The sequence below is a fragment of the Phragmites australis genome, chromosome 18 (genome assembly GCF_958298935.1).
Source record: "Phragmites australis chromosome 18, lpPhrAust1.1, whole genome shotgun sequence".
Taxonomy (NCBI): Eukaryota; Viridiplantae; Streptophyta; class Magnoliopsida; order Poales; family Poaceae; genus Phragmites; species Phragmites australis.
Genome location: NC_084938.1, coordinates 19,043,882 through 19,058,694, shown reverse-complemented (window position 1 = coordinate 19,058,694; position 14,813 = coordinate 19,043,882). Strand labels below are relative to the sequence as shown.

At 50.3% G+C, this 14,813-nt stretch overlaps 1 protein-coding gene across 1 annotated transcript; it reads left to right on the top strand.

Moving 5' to 3' along the window:
• Positions 1-1,190: 1,190 nt before the first annotated feature.
• On the top strand, positions 1,191-3,817 carry LOC133899411 (cytokinin hydroxylase-like). The gene is made up of 5 exons (XM_062340400.1): positions 1,191-1,490; positions 1,592-1,821; positions 1,912-2,153; positions 2,636-3,029; positions 3,126-3,817. The coding sequence occupies exons 1-5, from the start codon at positions 1,208-1,210 to the stop codon at positions 3,564-3,566; spliced, it is 1,590 nt and encodes a 529-aa protein (XP_062196384.1). The 5' UTR covers positions 1,191-1,207; the 3' UTR covers positions 3,567-3,817.
• Positions 3,818-14,813: the final 10,996 nt, after the last annotated feature.

The following is a 14,813-nucleotide window of genomic DNA, read 5'->3' as shown; positions in this document are numbered from 1 at the left end:
TAAGTTTATCATATCTAAAAAAATACATAAGAGAAAGAATTTCAGACAACAACGTAAATACAATGCATGCCCATACAAACCTATCATATTATGTATAGTGTGTCAAGTTTTAACTTGGCTCAGCCAATATCAAGTTTAATAACAATTTATCTAGGTTCACCATTCACTATTCCCTAAGGAACTACTGACTCTGATATTAACTGTAATACACAAGGTATCCAATATTCATAGATCACTACATAACACCTACCAAAACTGGTAACTTTGGAAAATTCGACAGAGCTTCCTCTGTAACCACCTCTTTCCTGTATAATAAAAAAACACATAATTCCCACAAACATAATATTTATAGAGGACTTTTATAGTACACCTAAATGAGTGCATACCGTCTATTTTCTTCATCCGGTGGTTTAGATTGGCCCAATGATACTCTATCGCCCATCAGTATCATGGGTATCATTAAAGAGTATCATAGGTATCATAAGAGTAGGATTGGAAAAAAAATTATGATAAACTTGTAAATTATATGTTTAATTAGGGAATGTCAAAATATTAGTTTATTCTTCGCATAAGTTTTCACTTATTCTGTTCATTTCATTTATTAGGGTTTCCATCCTCCGTCAGTCGGTCGATGATGGGTAGCGAAGGTTCAAAATCCGGTCAGTCAATGACGTATATACCCCTAAGGGTATCAAGATAATTACATTAATACCTACTAAAATAGATGGTTGGATCACAACAATGATACTCTCTACTATCTAGTATTATAGTGTACCGTAAATGTTATCTATTTATAAGTAAAAGTAAGCATCATAATCCAAAGCTAGGCCGAATGGCGAGCGACATGAGGCGAGCAACTACACAGCACAACGTAGCTACGACCGATGCAAGGGCCAGGGGCGATGCAAAGGGTGAGGGACGACACGGCTGGTCGGCCAGCGCGACGTGGTGCGATCGGAGCCGAGCTGCAGTGGCTAGGGCGAAGGGCGGCACTAGACTAAGGTTTGAGGCGTCGGCTTAGCTAGGCCTTAAGGCCGTGGGGGCAGTAGCCGATTTCTTTAAGCGGCGGACTGACCGTAGGCCAGCTATTCTCATTTTTTCATTGTTTAAGATTCGGGTGTTACATGCCCCTCTTCTTGGTGTTTATATATATGCAGGGCGCCTAGTGCAATCTGCCACTGGCACTTGCAAACAAAACCAGGCCAAGATGACATTGGGCTTACTCGGCCTCGTGCTCGCATTGCCACTCTTGTTCATGCTGACAAGGGCCGTATTGGTCACCGTCTCCTGCTACTGCCTCACGCCGATGAGGATCCAGAGAATCCTGGCCGGCCAGGGCGTCCATGGCCCGCCGGCGCGCCTCCTTGTTGGGAACCTCCGTGATGTGTCCGCACTTATCGCCGAGACCACCGCCTGCGACATGGGATCTCTCAGCCACGACATCGTCGGCCGCCTCCTGCCTCATTACGTCCGTTGGTCCAAGATGTACGGTGAGTAGCTCAAGTTGCATTGCCGGCCGGCCTAGGGCGCGCGGCGCGGCGCGGATGCGGAGCTGACCGGAGGAGTTGTTCGGTGTTTTGTGCGTGCGCAGGGAGGCTGTTCGTGTACTGGTACGGGAGCGAGCCGCGGGTGTGCGTGACGGACGCGGGGATGGTGCGGGAGCTGCTGTCGTCGAGGCACGCGCACGTCACCGGCAAGTCGTGGCTGCAGCAGCAGGGCGCCAAGCACTTCATCGGCCGCGGCCTGCTCATGGCCAACGGCGCCACCTGGTCGCACCAGCGCCACGTCGTCGCGCCAGCCTTCATGGCCGACAGGCTCAAGGTAGTAACCGTGTACGCACGCACGCATGGCGGCGACGCCACCACCGGCACGTCGCGCATTCCTTGACCTGTCGTTGTGACGCCGTGGCAGGGTAGGGTGGGGCACATGGTGGAGTGCACCCGGCAGACGGTGCGTGCGCTGCGGGAGGCGGTGGCGAGGGCCGGGAACGAGGTGGAGGTGGGCGCGCACATGACGAGGCTCGCCGGCGACATCATCGCGCGCACCGAGTTCGACATGAGCTACGACACCGGCAAGCGCATCTTCCACCTCATCGAGGAGCTGCAGCGGCTCACCGCACGCTCCAGCCGCTACCTCTGGGTCCCTGGCAGCCAGTGAGTCACAATTCCTCTGCTCCACGTCCAAAACAGAGCATTGCCAAAAACGCAGCAGAACCTGTGTCTATTCCGTTCGTTGAATGTTCGCTGACATGTAGGACCCACCAGTGCGCAGAAAGGGTGCCCATGGGTCTTAGTCTCACTGAACATTTTACAAGCTTATTTTCCTCTAAAATGCTGGTAATATAAAGGACAATTCCATGCACATGAAATTTAAACTAAACGTATTTAAGAACTAAATTGTTCCTTGCAAAATTCCTACAAAAATCTCATGTTCTAAACGAGTCTCATAGTGATACACTATGTCTTCTTTCAAAATCGAAAATTCGTTTACGCCAAAAATCGATATGTCACACGTTAAAAAAAAGATTTCAATGCTCAATAGTCCGTGCATTGCTCTTTTTTTAGCAGTATAGTAGTATTTTTCAGTGGATATATATTTTTTTGAACGTGATAATAATCCACTGTTTTCATTTCAGGTATTTTCCAAGCAAATACAGGCGGGAAATAAAGCGGTTGAACGGGGAGCTGGAGCACGTGCTGAAGGAGTCGATCCAGCGCAGCCGCGAGATCGCCGACGAGGGCCGGACGCCGTCCTCAGCGTGCGGCATGGGCCTGCTCAGGATGCTCCTTGCCGAGATGGAGAGGAAGAAGAAGTCCGGCCACGGCGAGCTGGGGTACGACGCTCAGATGATGATCGACGAGTGCAAGACCTTCTTCTTCGCCGGCCACGAGACGTCGGCGCTGCTCCTCACCTGGGCCATCATGCTGCTCGCCACGAACCCGTCGTGGCAGGACAAGGCGCGCGCCGAGATCGCGCACGTCTGCGGCGACGTTCCTCCCACCGTCGACCACCTTCCCAAGCTCACCGTCGTAAGCCACTAACTCCGGCGAACCATGCGTTCCATCCGCTTGCCGTCCATGCCAGCCACTTGTGCAGTAACGTTTCGCCGCCGCGCGTGCATGCAGCTGCAGATGGTGATCAACGAAACGCTGCGGCTGTACCCGCCGGCGACGCTGCTGCCGCGGATGGCGTTCGAGGACATCACGCTCGGTGCCGGCGCCGGCGAGCTGCGCGTGCCGAAGGGCGCGTCGGTGTGGATCCCGGTCCTGGCCATTCACCACGACGAGGCCGTCTGGGGCGCGGACGCGCACGAGTTCAGGCCCGACCGATTCGCGCCCGGGCGCGCGCGGCCGTGGGCAGGGCGGTTCCTGCCGTTCGCGTCCGGCCCGCGCAACTGCATCGGGCAGGCGTACGCCATGGCCGAGGCCAAGGTTGTCCTGGCCATGCTGATCGCGAGCTTCCGCTTCGGCATCTCTGACGAGTACCGCCACGCGCCCGTGAACGTGCTCACGCTCCGGCCGCGCCACGGCGTGCCGGTGCGCCTGCTGCCGCTGACGCGGCAGTAGGCCTCACAGTTTAGCTGCATAATTCGCGTGGCGTTTGCTCCTGGTGGTCTTGGTTCTTTACAATTTTGGAACATTTTTTGTTTTTCTTTGATTTTTTTTGTGATGTTTTTTCTTTAATTTTTTGTTTAACTAGAGGGAGAAAATTATGTGCTTCAATTCGCGATGGATTGTCTGACATGTAGAAGAAACATAATGTTTGGAGTCAACATGTTGACAGCGTTTTTGTCACTGGAAAATATTTTTGCGTATTAGTAATGGCATTGATGTCAACATTTGGTTGACAATGTTTTTATGAGCAGATTGCAACCTCCTAATATTACCATTAGAAGATTTTTACGGTACACCTAAATGAGTGTATGCCATCTATTTTCTTCATCCGGTGGTTTAGATTGATTCAATGATACTCTATCGCCCACCAATATCATGGATATCATTAAAGAGTATCATGGGTATTATAAGGGTAGGATTGGAAACAAAAAAAACTATGATAAACTTGTAAATTATATGTTTAATTAGGGAAGGTCAAAATGTTAGTTTATTCCTCGGATAAGCTTTCACTTGTTCTGTTCATTTCATTTATTAGGGTTTCCACCCTCCGTCGGCTGGTATGGGTGACGAAGGTCTGAAGTCCGGTCAGTCAATGACGTAATTACCCCCAAGGGTACCAAGATAATTACAATAATACCTACTAAAATGGACGGTTGGATCACAACAATAATACTCTCCACCATTTAGTATCATGGTGTACTGTAAAGGTTCTCTACCATTAACATTTAAGGCCTATTTGGACGTGGCGTGGGGGACTGATCTTGTAATTTTGGATTTTAGGTCAAAACTGAATCGCAAACAGGTTTTAAAACTTCTAAATTTATAACCAAGGATGGGAGGGTGTGGGCGTACACCCTCACCGTCTAGGTCGTAATCCTCTTTTATTCATATTAAGGTGTCTATTTTAATAAAAAATCGCATAGTTCCTTCTAGTCTTTTTTTGAAAAAAATTCTAATCCACTGGATATCATCCACCTCTGACCTTAATGATTGGCCGGAGTTGTTGGATCAGATCCAACGGCTCTTGTGCCATCTTCGTCTCTGCTAGCACCAATCTCTCCTAGCTCTCCTAGCACTAGATGGTTCCCAGCTACACACCTGAGATACGATCGAACCCAAGTTGTGGCGTTCAGTTCACTCCCTTCACCGTTGGAGGAACATCATGAATTCATGATGGTCTTATTTATCCCATATCAATCATATTCAAAGTGATGACTAAAGCAAAACATGGAGAGGAAAAGTCAGATATAACCGAGTTACCAACCTATTCAAGATAGTACGACATCGGCATTCAATTTGCATTTGAACGGTAAAACTAAATATCTTTTAGCTAAAGAGGTTTAATTCTCTTTCTACTGTCGTTGATGTATGCCTTTCCCATCGCCATGTCTACACCAAACCTAACTCAATGCTAATGAGTCATGATCCTCCACAGTCACTCCACCGCTACAGACGCCCACGGCTCTTATCGACAGCTGGTGAAGTATTGCCACTAGCTATCCTACCTTGTGAAATTAATTTAATTCTATCCCACCAATTAACAATATAGTAGGATCTTAATTTAGGAGATGGAATCATATAGATTAATTGTTAAAAGCATAATCCTACGATTAGCTAAGCTCCCACTTACAGATGTATGCAGCAGCTACACGGCACTACAGCGAGCTACCACTTTCTTTGCCCCAAGTGCCCAAGTGCCCAAGTGGGCAATACTCGATCAGCATCAGTCTCTTGCCCTTTGGCGTCCATGCTTGATCATTAGCTGATAGTTAAATTGAGCCGCGGTTTCTCTACTTTTAATCTGATGCCAAAGACAGCAACAACTAATAGGTTAGTTATAAATATTGGTCACACTGCAGGCTTTTCTAGGCCTCAACCGTAGAGTAGGAGTGGACGACAAAGTTTTATTTATTCAAATTGTGTCGGCTAGAACTTAAACTCAAGATATCTAACTCCCCACCGTATTGAGGTACATTAACTAACCAATTTATTCTAAAAGTTTAAAATGATGAGAGAATGGGGGACAATTCATCGATACAACTTGATTGGGTAATAAGTGTGAACTAGGCATGTTGCAACAATCTTCTACTTTCAGGCTGTCAAATGGAGGCTCTTTATTTGATCAGAAAGAGAGGTCACTCGTAAGTTTCGATAATGCTCCAAGAGGAAAGTAAATTTGGATATTTAAAAATCTAATCTAATTGGCTCTAAAAACTTTAAAAACTTTACAAGATAAATCTATACTAATTTTTATATAAATATGCTCTAGTTTTATCTAGTGTATCTATTCTACTATTCAAAAAGAAATTGCAGTCTATTTAGAAAGGTAGATTGCAAATATGTAAATGTGGAGACGTAAATGAGGTAGAGAGAGAAAACTCGACAAGAGGGATTTTTATCTTGTGCTATCAATAGCATAAATTCCACCTCTAGTTCACATTAGAATTCCACTAAGGATATGCTCCCGAACGACACACGATCACAGCTCTTGAGCTACTATAGCCTCAAGCTGGATGAGCCAACAAGCCAAGCCCTCACCACACGCCTCTCTTTCGGTCACTTGGCATCATGATCACTTTGGAGCTTGAGCCACCAAGGCAAGAGTTTCTACGTCCCTGTACACGTGTCTTACCGCCGCTCCACACCAAGTTGGAGGGTCAACAAGCTTGAGCAACTCCGGCTCAAGTTGCCAGTGAGCCACCAAAACTCCAAGACGCCAACGTACCACTTAGTACAAGGTAGGATCACTCCTTGACTCACTCTCTAGGCAGCAATCACCTAGCAACACTCTCTCTAGGCCTATAAGCACTAATCACTCACTAATCTTGTGTTTAATTGTCTTAGATGATCACTTTAAGTATTTTGGTGGCTTGGATGTCTTCTCGAGTGTCTTTGTGTTTCTCTAGACTTCAGCAGCATGCCACACCTTCAAATGACTAAGTATAGGGGTACTTATAGCCTCAAACCCACTAACTAGCTGTTTTCCCAACAGCTCAAAAAAGCTGTTAACACCGGATGATCCGGTGAGAACAGTAATACTAACACAAGATCATCCGGTGAGTACATCTTCAAAAACTAGCTGTTGAAACCCCATTCAAAGCCTTTGTGAACACCGGACACTCCGGTGTATACTACATCTCTGTCACCGGACTATCCGATGAGTACATTTGAGGCATCCGAGCCTTTACAGCCTCTCTGTGTAAATTACTCCGGTATAAACCTCCGATGCACTTCATCTTGACACCGGACCATCCGTCCAATTATTCTAGTTCTTCAACATTTAGAATCGCCTCTGCAAGAAATGCTCCGATATATATCTTTCGCTGATCACTGGACCTCCTGGTGAGTTCAACTTCTTCTGTCCCGAGCCAAAATACTCTGATGTACACCTTCTTCACCAACACCGGACTATTTGGTGGCTTCTTTAGTTCTGCTCTTCTCTGTAGATAAAGCTCCAGTGCTACACCTTGCTGAGCACCGAACTATCCGGTGAAGTCTCTAGCCTTCTCTCCCCTTTGTCAGAGATGCTCCGGTGTATTCAACATACAGAGCACTAGACCATCTGGTGAGCGCAATTCTCCTAAGACTTCTCTAATTCAATCAATCTTGTTTTGGCTGCGATGATTTCTGTATGTATTACATCTATAAGACATACTAAAGTATATACTTGACAAACATGTTAATTCCAATGACTATATTACCATTAATCACTAGAATCATAATCATAACTAATAGAGTCATTTTCGCTACACGCCTGTTTGGTGTGGTCCTAGGGGCATATCGAATCCATCAGCGTAATAGTTGATTGATTGTTTGTGTGTGTGAACTCAGTCAAACACTTTGGTCATGTCGGCGGAATGCTATCGAGAACATCCTGGCATGTGCGTGACATCACATGGATCCCTGTGGCAGTGCAAGTGTGTGTGGATTCATGCATGAAAACAATGTACTGACCTAGTCCAAAATCCGTGATCTTACGCAAGCTATCATCTCGCTTCTGTGTTCACCCTATATATTGTGTCATACAATAGGATGAGTCCACTCTAATACATATCTAGTTGTCTCTTCGTTTATTTGTCAGTATGTAGAAGCCGACCTTAAAAAAAGGCCGGCTGGAGTTACAATAATATATTGTCGATGACACTCTCTAGCTCCTATCTCAACCAGCACTCCGACATGTAGAGTTTGATAGTTGGAGATGCCCTAAACAGAGCCTCCAAGATGTTATTTTCAAATCAAATAACTCAATATATAGGCCAATGTACATCTTAAATTTGACATAGATGTTGTTTTTCTTAGTTGGCCAAAGAACAGCTCTTGTTTGTGTTCTATAATTAAGCCAAATCATTGCTATGTTGAACTAGTTATCTTGCCATTCATAAACTTTTGTAAAGAACAAAAATATATCAAATGGATTTCTCAGTCTCTTACATATCACCCAAAGGATCGAGAAGTACCAATATATTTGAGGCCCAAAGAAAAGAGACACGAGTGGAAAATAGAGGAGACTATACATTAAAGGAAACAATTTTATTTCCTAAAGAGATATAGACAAATGAAAAGTTGTTGACAATAGGAAGCCACTTGTTGTAGGCAATTGTTAGATTGCATACTAGGGATCATGTTCCCAATCATACTAAGTATGAAAAACTGAAGTTGCATGGTCATGTTAGACAATGTACCAAGGTCCACTACATTTTGCCAAAGGGATGGCCAGTGAGTCAGATTCAAAGTGGCATTTCCCCCAAGATTGATTTGGTCGACCATGAAAGAAACGTATATGTATATATGTGGACTAATCTTTTAGCCTCATTAACTAAAATATTGACCACCCTCATCTTGGGCGAACCCCTCCCCCACAATGCCATCCTTCTACATCTTCAGCGCTCCCACTGCCATCCTTGCCCATCGCCACCCTACACGCCCGTGGCTCTGCCAGCACCATCGCCGCCTCACCACTACCCACTGCCGGGCCCCCACCTCCCCGGCCTCACTCTAAGCCTGAGGGGCCTCGGTGAACCTCAAGCACTAACCTCCCCAGTCCCTAATCCTAACTAGGCAGAAGGGAGAGAGAAGAAGATGCAACCCTCTGGAAAATAGAGAGAGGAAGATGCAACACTTTGGAGAAAAAGGGAGATGTGCAAACATATTTCTAGGATTTTAGAAGATTTCAGGTGCCTAATGTTTAGACATTCCGTATTAGTATTTATAGTGTGCTTTGGCTTGTACTAACATATTTCTATTGAAGTTTGTAAAAAATTTGATTACCTATCTATATCTATACTCCTATAAAATGGATGAGTTGTGGCAGATATGAACGACAATTACTGTACATCTTACATGATCAAACAGTTCACAATCAAAGTTGGCCCCTTGTCTCCTTACCTCTTAATTGTTTGGAAACCTTCAATTAATTTGGAAACCTGCAATTAATATACGCTATCAGCCTTAAAAAAAATCTAATACACAATTATTTCCTTCCATCAATATCAATAACTAAAATCAATATATATCTTCTATAATAATTAGATATAGAATGCAAGAGCTTTTGATATCTACCGTTCATAAGTCTTAATCACGTGGCTCAAATTCGCACATAGACCCCACAAATTATGGAATGTAATTAAATTCACTGATCCTCTCCCCCAGGCAACAACAAATCACCTCACTTGCCTCATATGATCGCATCAAACTCCGAGCTCACTTAACCATGCTGCGCGTAGAAGTTTAGTTTGACCTTCTTTCCTTTTCTTTCCTTTCCTTTATATGTGTAGGACCAAGAAAGATGACTAGAGGAGGGGGGGGGGGTCAATAGGCGCCTTAACAATTTCTTCCGAAGCAGATGACCTTCTCCTATTTTGTCACCCAATGTACCTCAAAAATGGATCACAAAAAAGTGCGACATAAGGCACAAAAACCACAGTAGAAACAGAAGAACCCGGAAGTTTCGAGTTAGATCTAGAAGTTTCGACCTATTGGAAGTTCCGGGTTGAACCGAAAGTTTCGAGTTGAACAGAACCGTGTTTCAAAAATTCAAAATTCAAACTTGAAAATCCAATAAATGGCTAGTCTCATGATTAGAATAAAACACTAGATTTCACAACATACCAATCCATAACCCATCCCCACACAAGGCTTGGGTCTTAAGAAGAAACACCAAAATATCAAAAAGATGAACACCAGATGAAGATAGTCATGTTGATAGATAAGAGGCAAGGGAATTCAATACCCAATTGTGTATGTTTGTATGTGAATTTTATACCTCTAGTAATAAGAAGAACTACTCCAACAAGGTGAAATTTTTTAAATTAAGCACGAAAACAAAAATCGCGACCGAAGGACGAAAAACTTGCAAACTTACAAGGGAACTAATATAAGGAAACTAGAAGGAGGTTGTCGGTGTATCAGGAACCGGGGGTCCCTGAGTCCCGAGGCCAGGCCAGCCGCCCGCCACATGTCACCATCCCGCGAGGTCCCTCCTGCGGGATGAGAAGAGATCAAGTCACGGGAGAAGGTGCTCGGGGCCACAATCAGTGGTCCCCGAGCACCCCAGTTCCCCGATGATCCACGGAGTCTAAGTACTGGGAAGAAAGTGCACGGGGAGGTGTCCGCTCACCCCCGAGCACCCTAGTCCCCCGACGATCAAAAGAGCCAAGTTCCGGGAGAGAGTGCTCGGGGTTGCTTGCGTCAGCTCCCGAGCGCTCGGTTCCCCGAAGATCCGTACAAAAGTGCTCGGGAGAGAATGCTCGGGGCTGCACGTGGCAGCCCCCAAGCACTCGGTTCCCCGAAGGTTCGTGCAAGAGTGCTCGGGAGAGAGTGCTCGGGGAGGCGAACAGTACCCCCGATCACTCGGTGCCCTGACGACCCAGAAAGGCCCCCAAGGGGCCCACAGATGAAGTGTCCGCCCGTGAGAGGTCCGAGGCCACATTAAATGAGCGCGCGTGGCCTGACATATCCAACTACTCCCGCCGCGGCGTCAGTTCCTGCCATGCTTTGGCAGAGGGGCGTGGGGCTATTAATTGCACGGGTCCCGTCCCGTATTATCCGGTGTATCTCGGGATAACGTTGCTAGTATCAAGGTGTTCCGTCTGCCGCCCTGCCGTGGCAGAGGAACAAGACAGGGCGGGCACGCCGGGTGGCTCTGTGGCTGCTCGGTGGGCCCTCTCAACGGCGCCCGGTGCCAGGGCGTCCACAGTGACAAGTGACCAGACGCATGCCGCGTTTTTCGACCGCCCTAGTCACTTCGCCCAGAGGAAATGATGACGCCTTTCTCAGTCATGACGTCTTGGAACTTGTGCCCCTTCCTTCTTGTTCGGGGTATGTCGCGGCCGGCGAGTGCATAAAAGGGTCGGCGCACAGGAAGAAAAAGAAGAGACCAACAAGCCCAAGCAGTCGACCGTTCCGCAACAGACGAAGAAGACGAACCCCACAACGAACCAAGCCAACGGACGAAGACATTGTGAGCTAGCCTGAGTAGAGCTCCTGCCGAGAAACAAGGAGCATCAAGCTCTTAATTAGACACAATATTCCTGTAACCAGATACATCCACGGGGGACCTCCCTCAGGACAGTTATTTCATCCATACAGGAGTAGGGTATTACGCCCTTGTGCGGCCCGAACCTGTCTAAACTCCGGTGCATTTACTTTTCTTTGCACTAGGTCGATCATCCCCTACCACCGGCCGTTGCATTCACTTCCACTTCCATTTATTTCTCCGACGAACTTATTCAGGATCATCCCCCCGGCCGAATCTCTAAAAAGGGATCTCTCGGGATCCCTGTGACAGGAGTTAATCATCCGACAGCTGGCGCGCCAGGTAGGGGGGAACATCCCTGAATCTGTTCGTTTGTTTTCTTCCGCAGGAAAAAATGGCCGGAGGACACCGTCTCCAGCGTTCCGGCTCCACTTCCAGTGAGAAAATGCTGCCCGACGTCCAGGAGGCCCCAGTCGCTGCTGCGTTCCAGCAGCAGCCACTATCTGCACGTGCGGCTTTTCCCTCCCAAGGGGACCAGGGCGCTGGGCCCAGCAGGGCCGCCGCCATCGCCACCGGTGCGCCGTCCGACCCCCAGCAGGTGGTCGAAACCCCGGCCGCCAGGTCCGCCTCTGGACAGCGTCGGGTGCCTCTGCGGCGTAGGCTCGCCTTCAGCGAGGCTGGCCCCGGAAGTGCGCTACTTGCGGCGCACGCTCTCCTCAGGCATCCGCCTGTCCAGGCAACGTCGAACACTCCGGAAGGCCGCTGGATCCAAGACGTCGCCGCCCTGGTCGGCACTGCTCGCCGACAGGTGCTGGCCGGGAGTTCTCGCGCCACCACCCAGCATGGCGCTGCCAGAACTGGCTCATCAACGGGCAACGTTCGCACGGGCCGGGGGGCCTCCAGGCGGAGCGCCACCCCCCTGGCCGCGTCCGAAGCCCAGGACCTTCGCTCGTGCCTCAACGAGCGGAGGGGCCACGAAGATGCGCGTGTCACCCTCGAGCGCTAGCGGGAAACCCGGCAGGAGGCCGAGGCAGAGGATCAGGCTTCCTCTTTCCCGGCCCACGATCGCCAGGAATCCCCGGCTCGCCGGCATTCGCCGCCAAGGACTGCCACCCACGCCACGGGGTACGGCACCGGTTGCCGTGCTTTCACCACTGAGCTCCGTCGGGTCAAATGGCCCTCCAAGTTCCGCCCTGAGCTGCGAGAGAAGTACGACGGGTCCATCGACCCCGTCGAGTTCCTCCAGATCTACACTACGGCCTTCCAAGTGGTCGGGGGCAGTGAAAAGGTGATGGCGAATTATTTCCATGTTGCCTTGAGGGGCTCTGCCCGTTCTTGGCTCATGAACTTACCCCCAGGATCTATTAGCTCCAGGGATGACCTCTGCCACCAGTTTGTGGCTAATTTTCAGGGCACATTCATGCGCCTTGGTTTGGAGTGTGACCTCCACGCCGTCAAGCAACAGGAGGGGGAGACGCTGCGGCGCTTTATTCAGTGTTTCAGCCAGGTCCGCAACACCATCCAGCGGATAGCCCCCCACGCTGTCATCGTCGCCTTCCGGCAGGGCGTCCGCGATGAGCGGATGCTCGAAAAGCTAGGTACGCACGAAATCGAAACCACTACAGAGCTCTTCGCGCTGGCCGACAAGTGCGCCAAGGCGGCGGAGGCCCGGGCGTGGCATGCCCCGCGCCCCACCGCCGACCAGCCAAGTTCTTCCCGTTCAGACAGGCAGGAAAAGAAGAAGAGAAGAAGGCGCGAGGCCACTCCTGTCGAGCCGGCCCAAGAGCCTGACCGCCGGCAAGAACGCCGGGCGGCCGCCGACAGACGGCCCGCGCCCGCAAGGGCCCCTCCTCGGGCCCCGGCCCCTGCGAGGGCCCCGGCACCAGCTAGGGCACCGGCTCCCGCAAGAGCCCCGGCACCCGGCTGGGCTCCTGCTCCAGCAAGGACCCCCGCTCCCGTGGGGCCCGAGCCAGGCAAATGGTGCCCCATACACCAGACCAGATAGCACGATCTCACGGAGTGTCGTACGGTCAAAGGTCTCGTCGAGCAACGCCAGAGGGAGCGCGATGAGTCCCGCGGGGGAGGCGATGCTGAGGCCACCCCCGGCAACACCGAGCTCGGCTTCCAGGAGCCCGAGCATACCGTCGCCTTCATCGACAGAGGCGCCTACACGCCTTCCTCGCGCCGTGGCATCAAGGTCATGCGGCGCGAGGTGTGCTCGGCAACCCCGAGCGAGGAGGCCGCCAGGCCCCTGAGGTGGTCGGACACCCCGATCACGTTCAGCATGGCCGATCACCCCGCGAGTACTGCAGCCGTGGGGCGACTACCCCTGGTAGTGTCCCCCACCATCTGCAATGTCAAGGTCGCCAGAGTGCTGATCGATGGGGGTGCAGGCCTCAACCTCCTATCCAAGGAGGCCTTCGAAAAGTTGCAGGTGCCCTCCCGACACCTAAAGCCGTCGCTTCCATTCTGCGGAGTGACGCCTGGGCACTCTCTACCCCTCGGGCAGGTCAAGCTACCCGTGACCTTCTGGAGTCGGGACAAATTCCGCACGGAGAACGTCCTCTTCGACGTCGCGGAGCTCCCCCTCCCCTACAACGCCATCCTCGGGCGCCCGACGCTCGCCAAATTCATGATGGCCGCCCATTATGCATATCTCACGGTTAAGATGCCGGGCCCAGCAGGCTCCATCTCCGTGACTGCCGATTCCGGCGGCGCCGTTTCCTGCGCCGAGCAGACGTACATGGCTTTGGTCTCAGCCCAGGCCGAAGTCGAAGGCTGCATAGGGGGCCCGGGACCCTCTTCATCCAAACCCCGACTCACCGCCGACGTCTCTGTTCCTATGAAGGAGGTCGTGGTGGGCGAAGGTGCTACCCAGGTCGTCCGGATCGGCGGTGACCTGGGCAGCAAATAGGAAAGCGCGCTTGTCGCCTTCCTCTGGGCTAACGCAGATGTGTTTGCATGGCAACCGTCCGACATGCCTGGGATCCCCAGGGAGGTGATCAAGCATCACTTGGCGGTGCGCCCGGACGCCTGCCCGGTGAAGCAGAAGGTCCGGCGGCAGGCGCCTGAGCACCAGGAGTTCATCCAGGAGCAGGTCAGCAAGCTCCTTGACGCCGGATTTATCCGAGAGGTCCTCCACCCCGACTGGCTGGCAAATCCAGTCATCGTCTCGAAGGCCAACAGCAAGCTCCGCATGTGTGTGGACTACACCGACCTAAATAAGGCTTGCCCTAAAGATCTTTTTCCCTTGCCCCGCATTGATCAAATTATAGATGCAACCGCGGGATGCGATCTTTTATGTTTTTTAGATGCAAACTCTAGGTATCATCAGATCCGCATGGCCGTTGAGGACGAAGAAAAAACTGCTTTTACCACCCCGGTGGGGACTTACTGTTATACGTCAATGCCTTTTGGTTTGCGCAATGCTGGGTCTTCTTTCCAGCGCACCATCCGCATTACCCTTGATTCGCAGGTTGGCCGCAACGTCGAGGCCTACATCGACGATCTCGTGGTCAAGTCCCAAGACCGCGCCACCCTGCTCGAGGACCTTGCCGAGACTTTCAACAGTCTCCGCACTACCCGCCTAAAGCTCAACCCTGAGAAGTGTGTCTTTGAGGTACCCGCGGGCAAGCTCCTCGGTTTCTTGGTTTCCAGCCGAGGAATCGAGGTCAACCCAGAGAAGATCCGGGCCATCGAGCAGATGCGACCCCCGGCTCGACTCA

Excerpts from the sequence above, each read along its gene's own strand:
- LOC133899411 (XM_062340400.1), top strand. The coding sequence starts at position 1,208 with ATGACATTGGGCTTACTCGGCCTCGTGCTCGCATTGCCACTCTTGTTC. Across the intron at positions 1,822-1,911 it reads TCATGGCCGACAGGCTCAAG|GGTAGGGTGGGGCACATGGT; the intron begins GTAGTAACCGTG and ends ACGCCGTGGCAG. Across the intron at positions 3,030-3,125 it reads ACCTTCCCAAGCTCACCGTC|CTGCAGATGGTGATCAACGA; the intron begins GTAAGCCACTAA and ends GCGTGCATGCAG.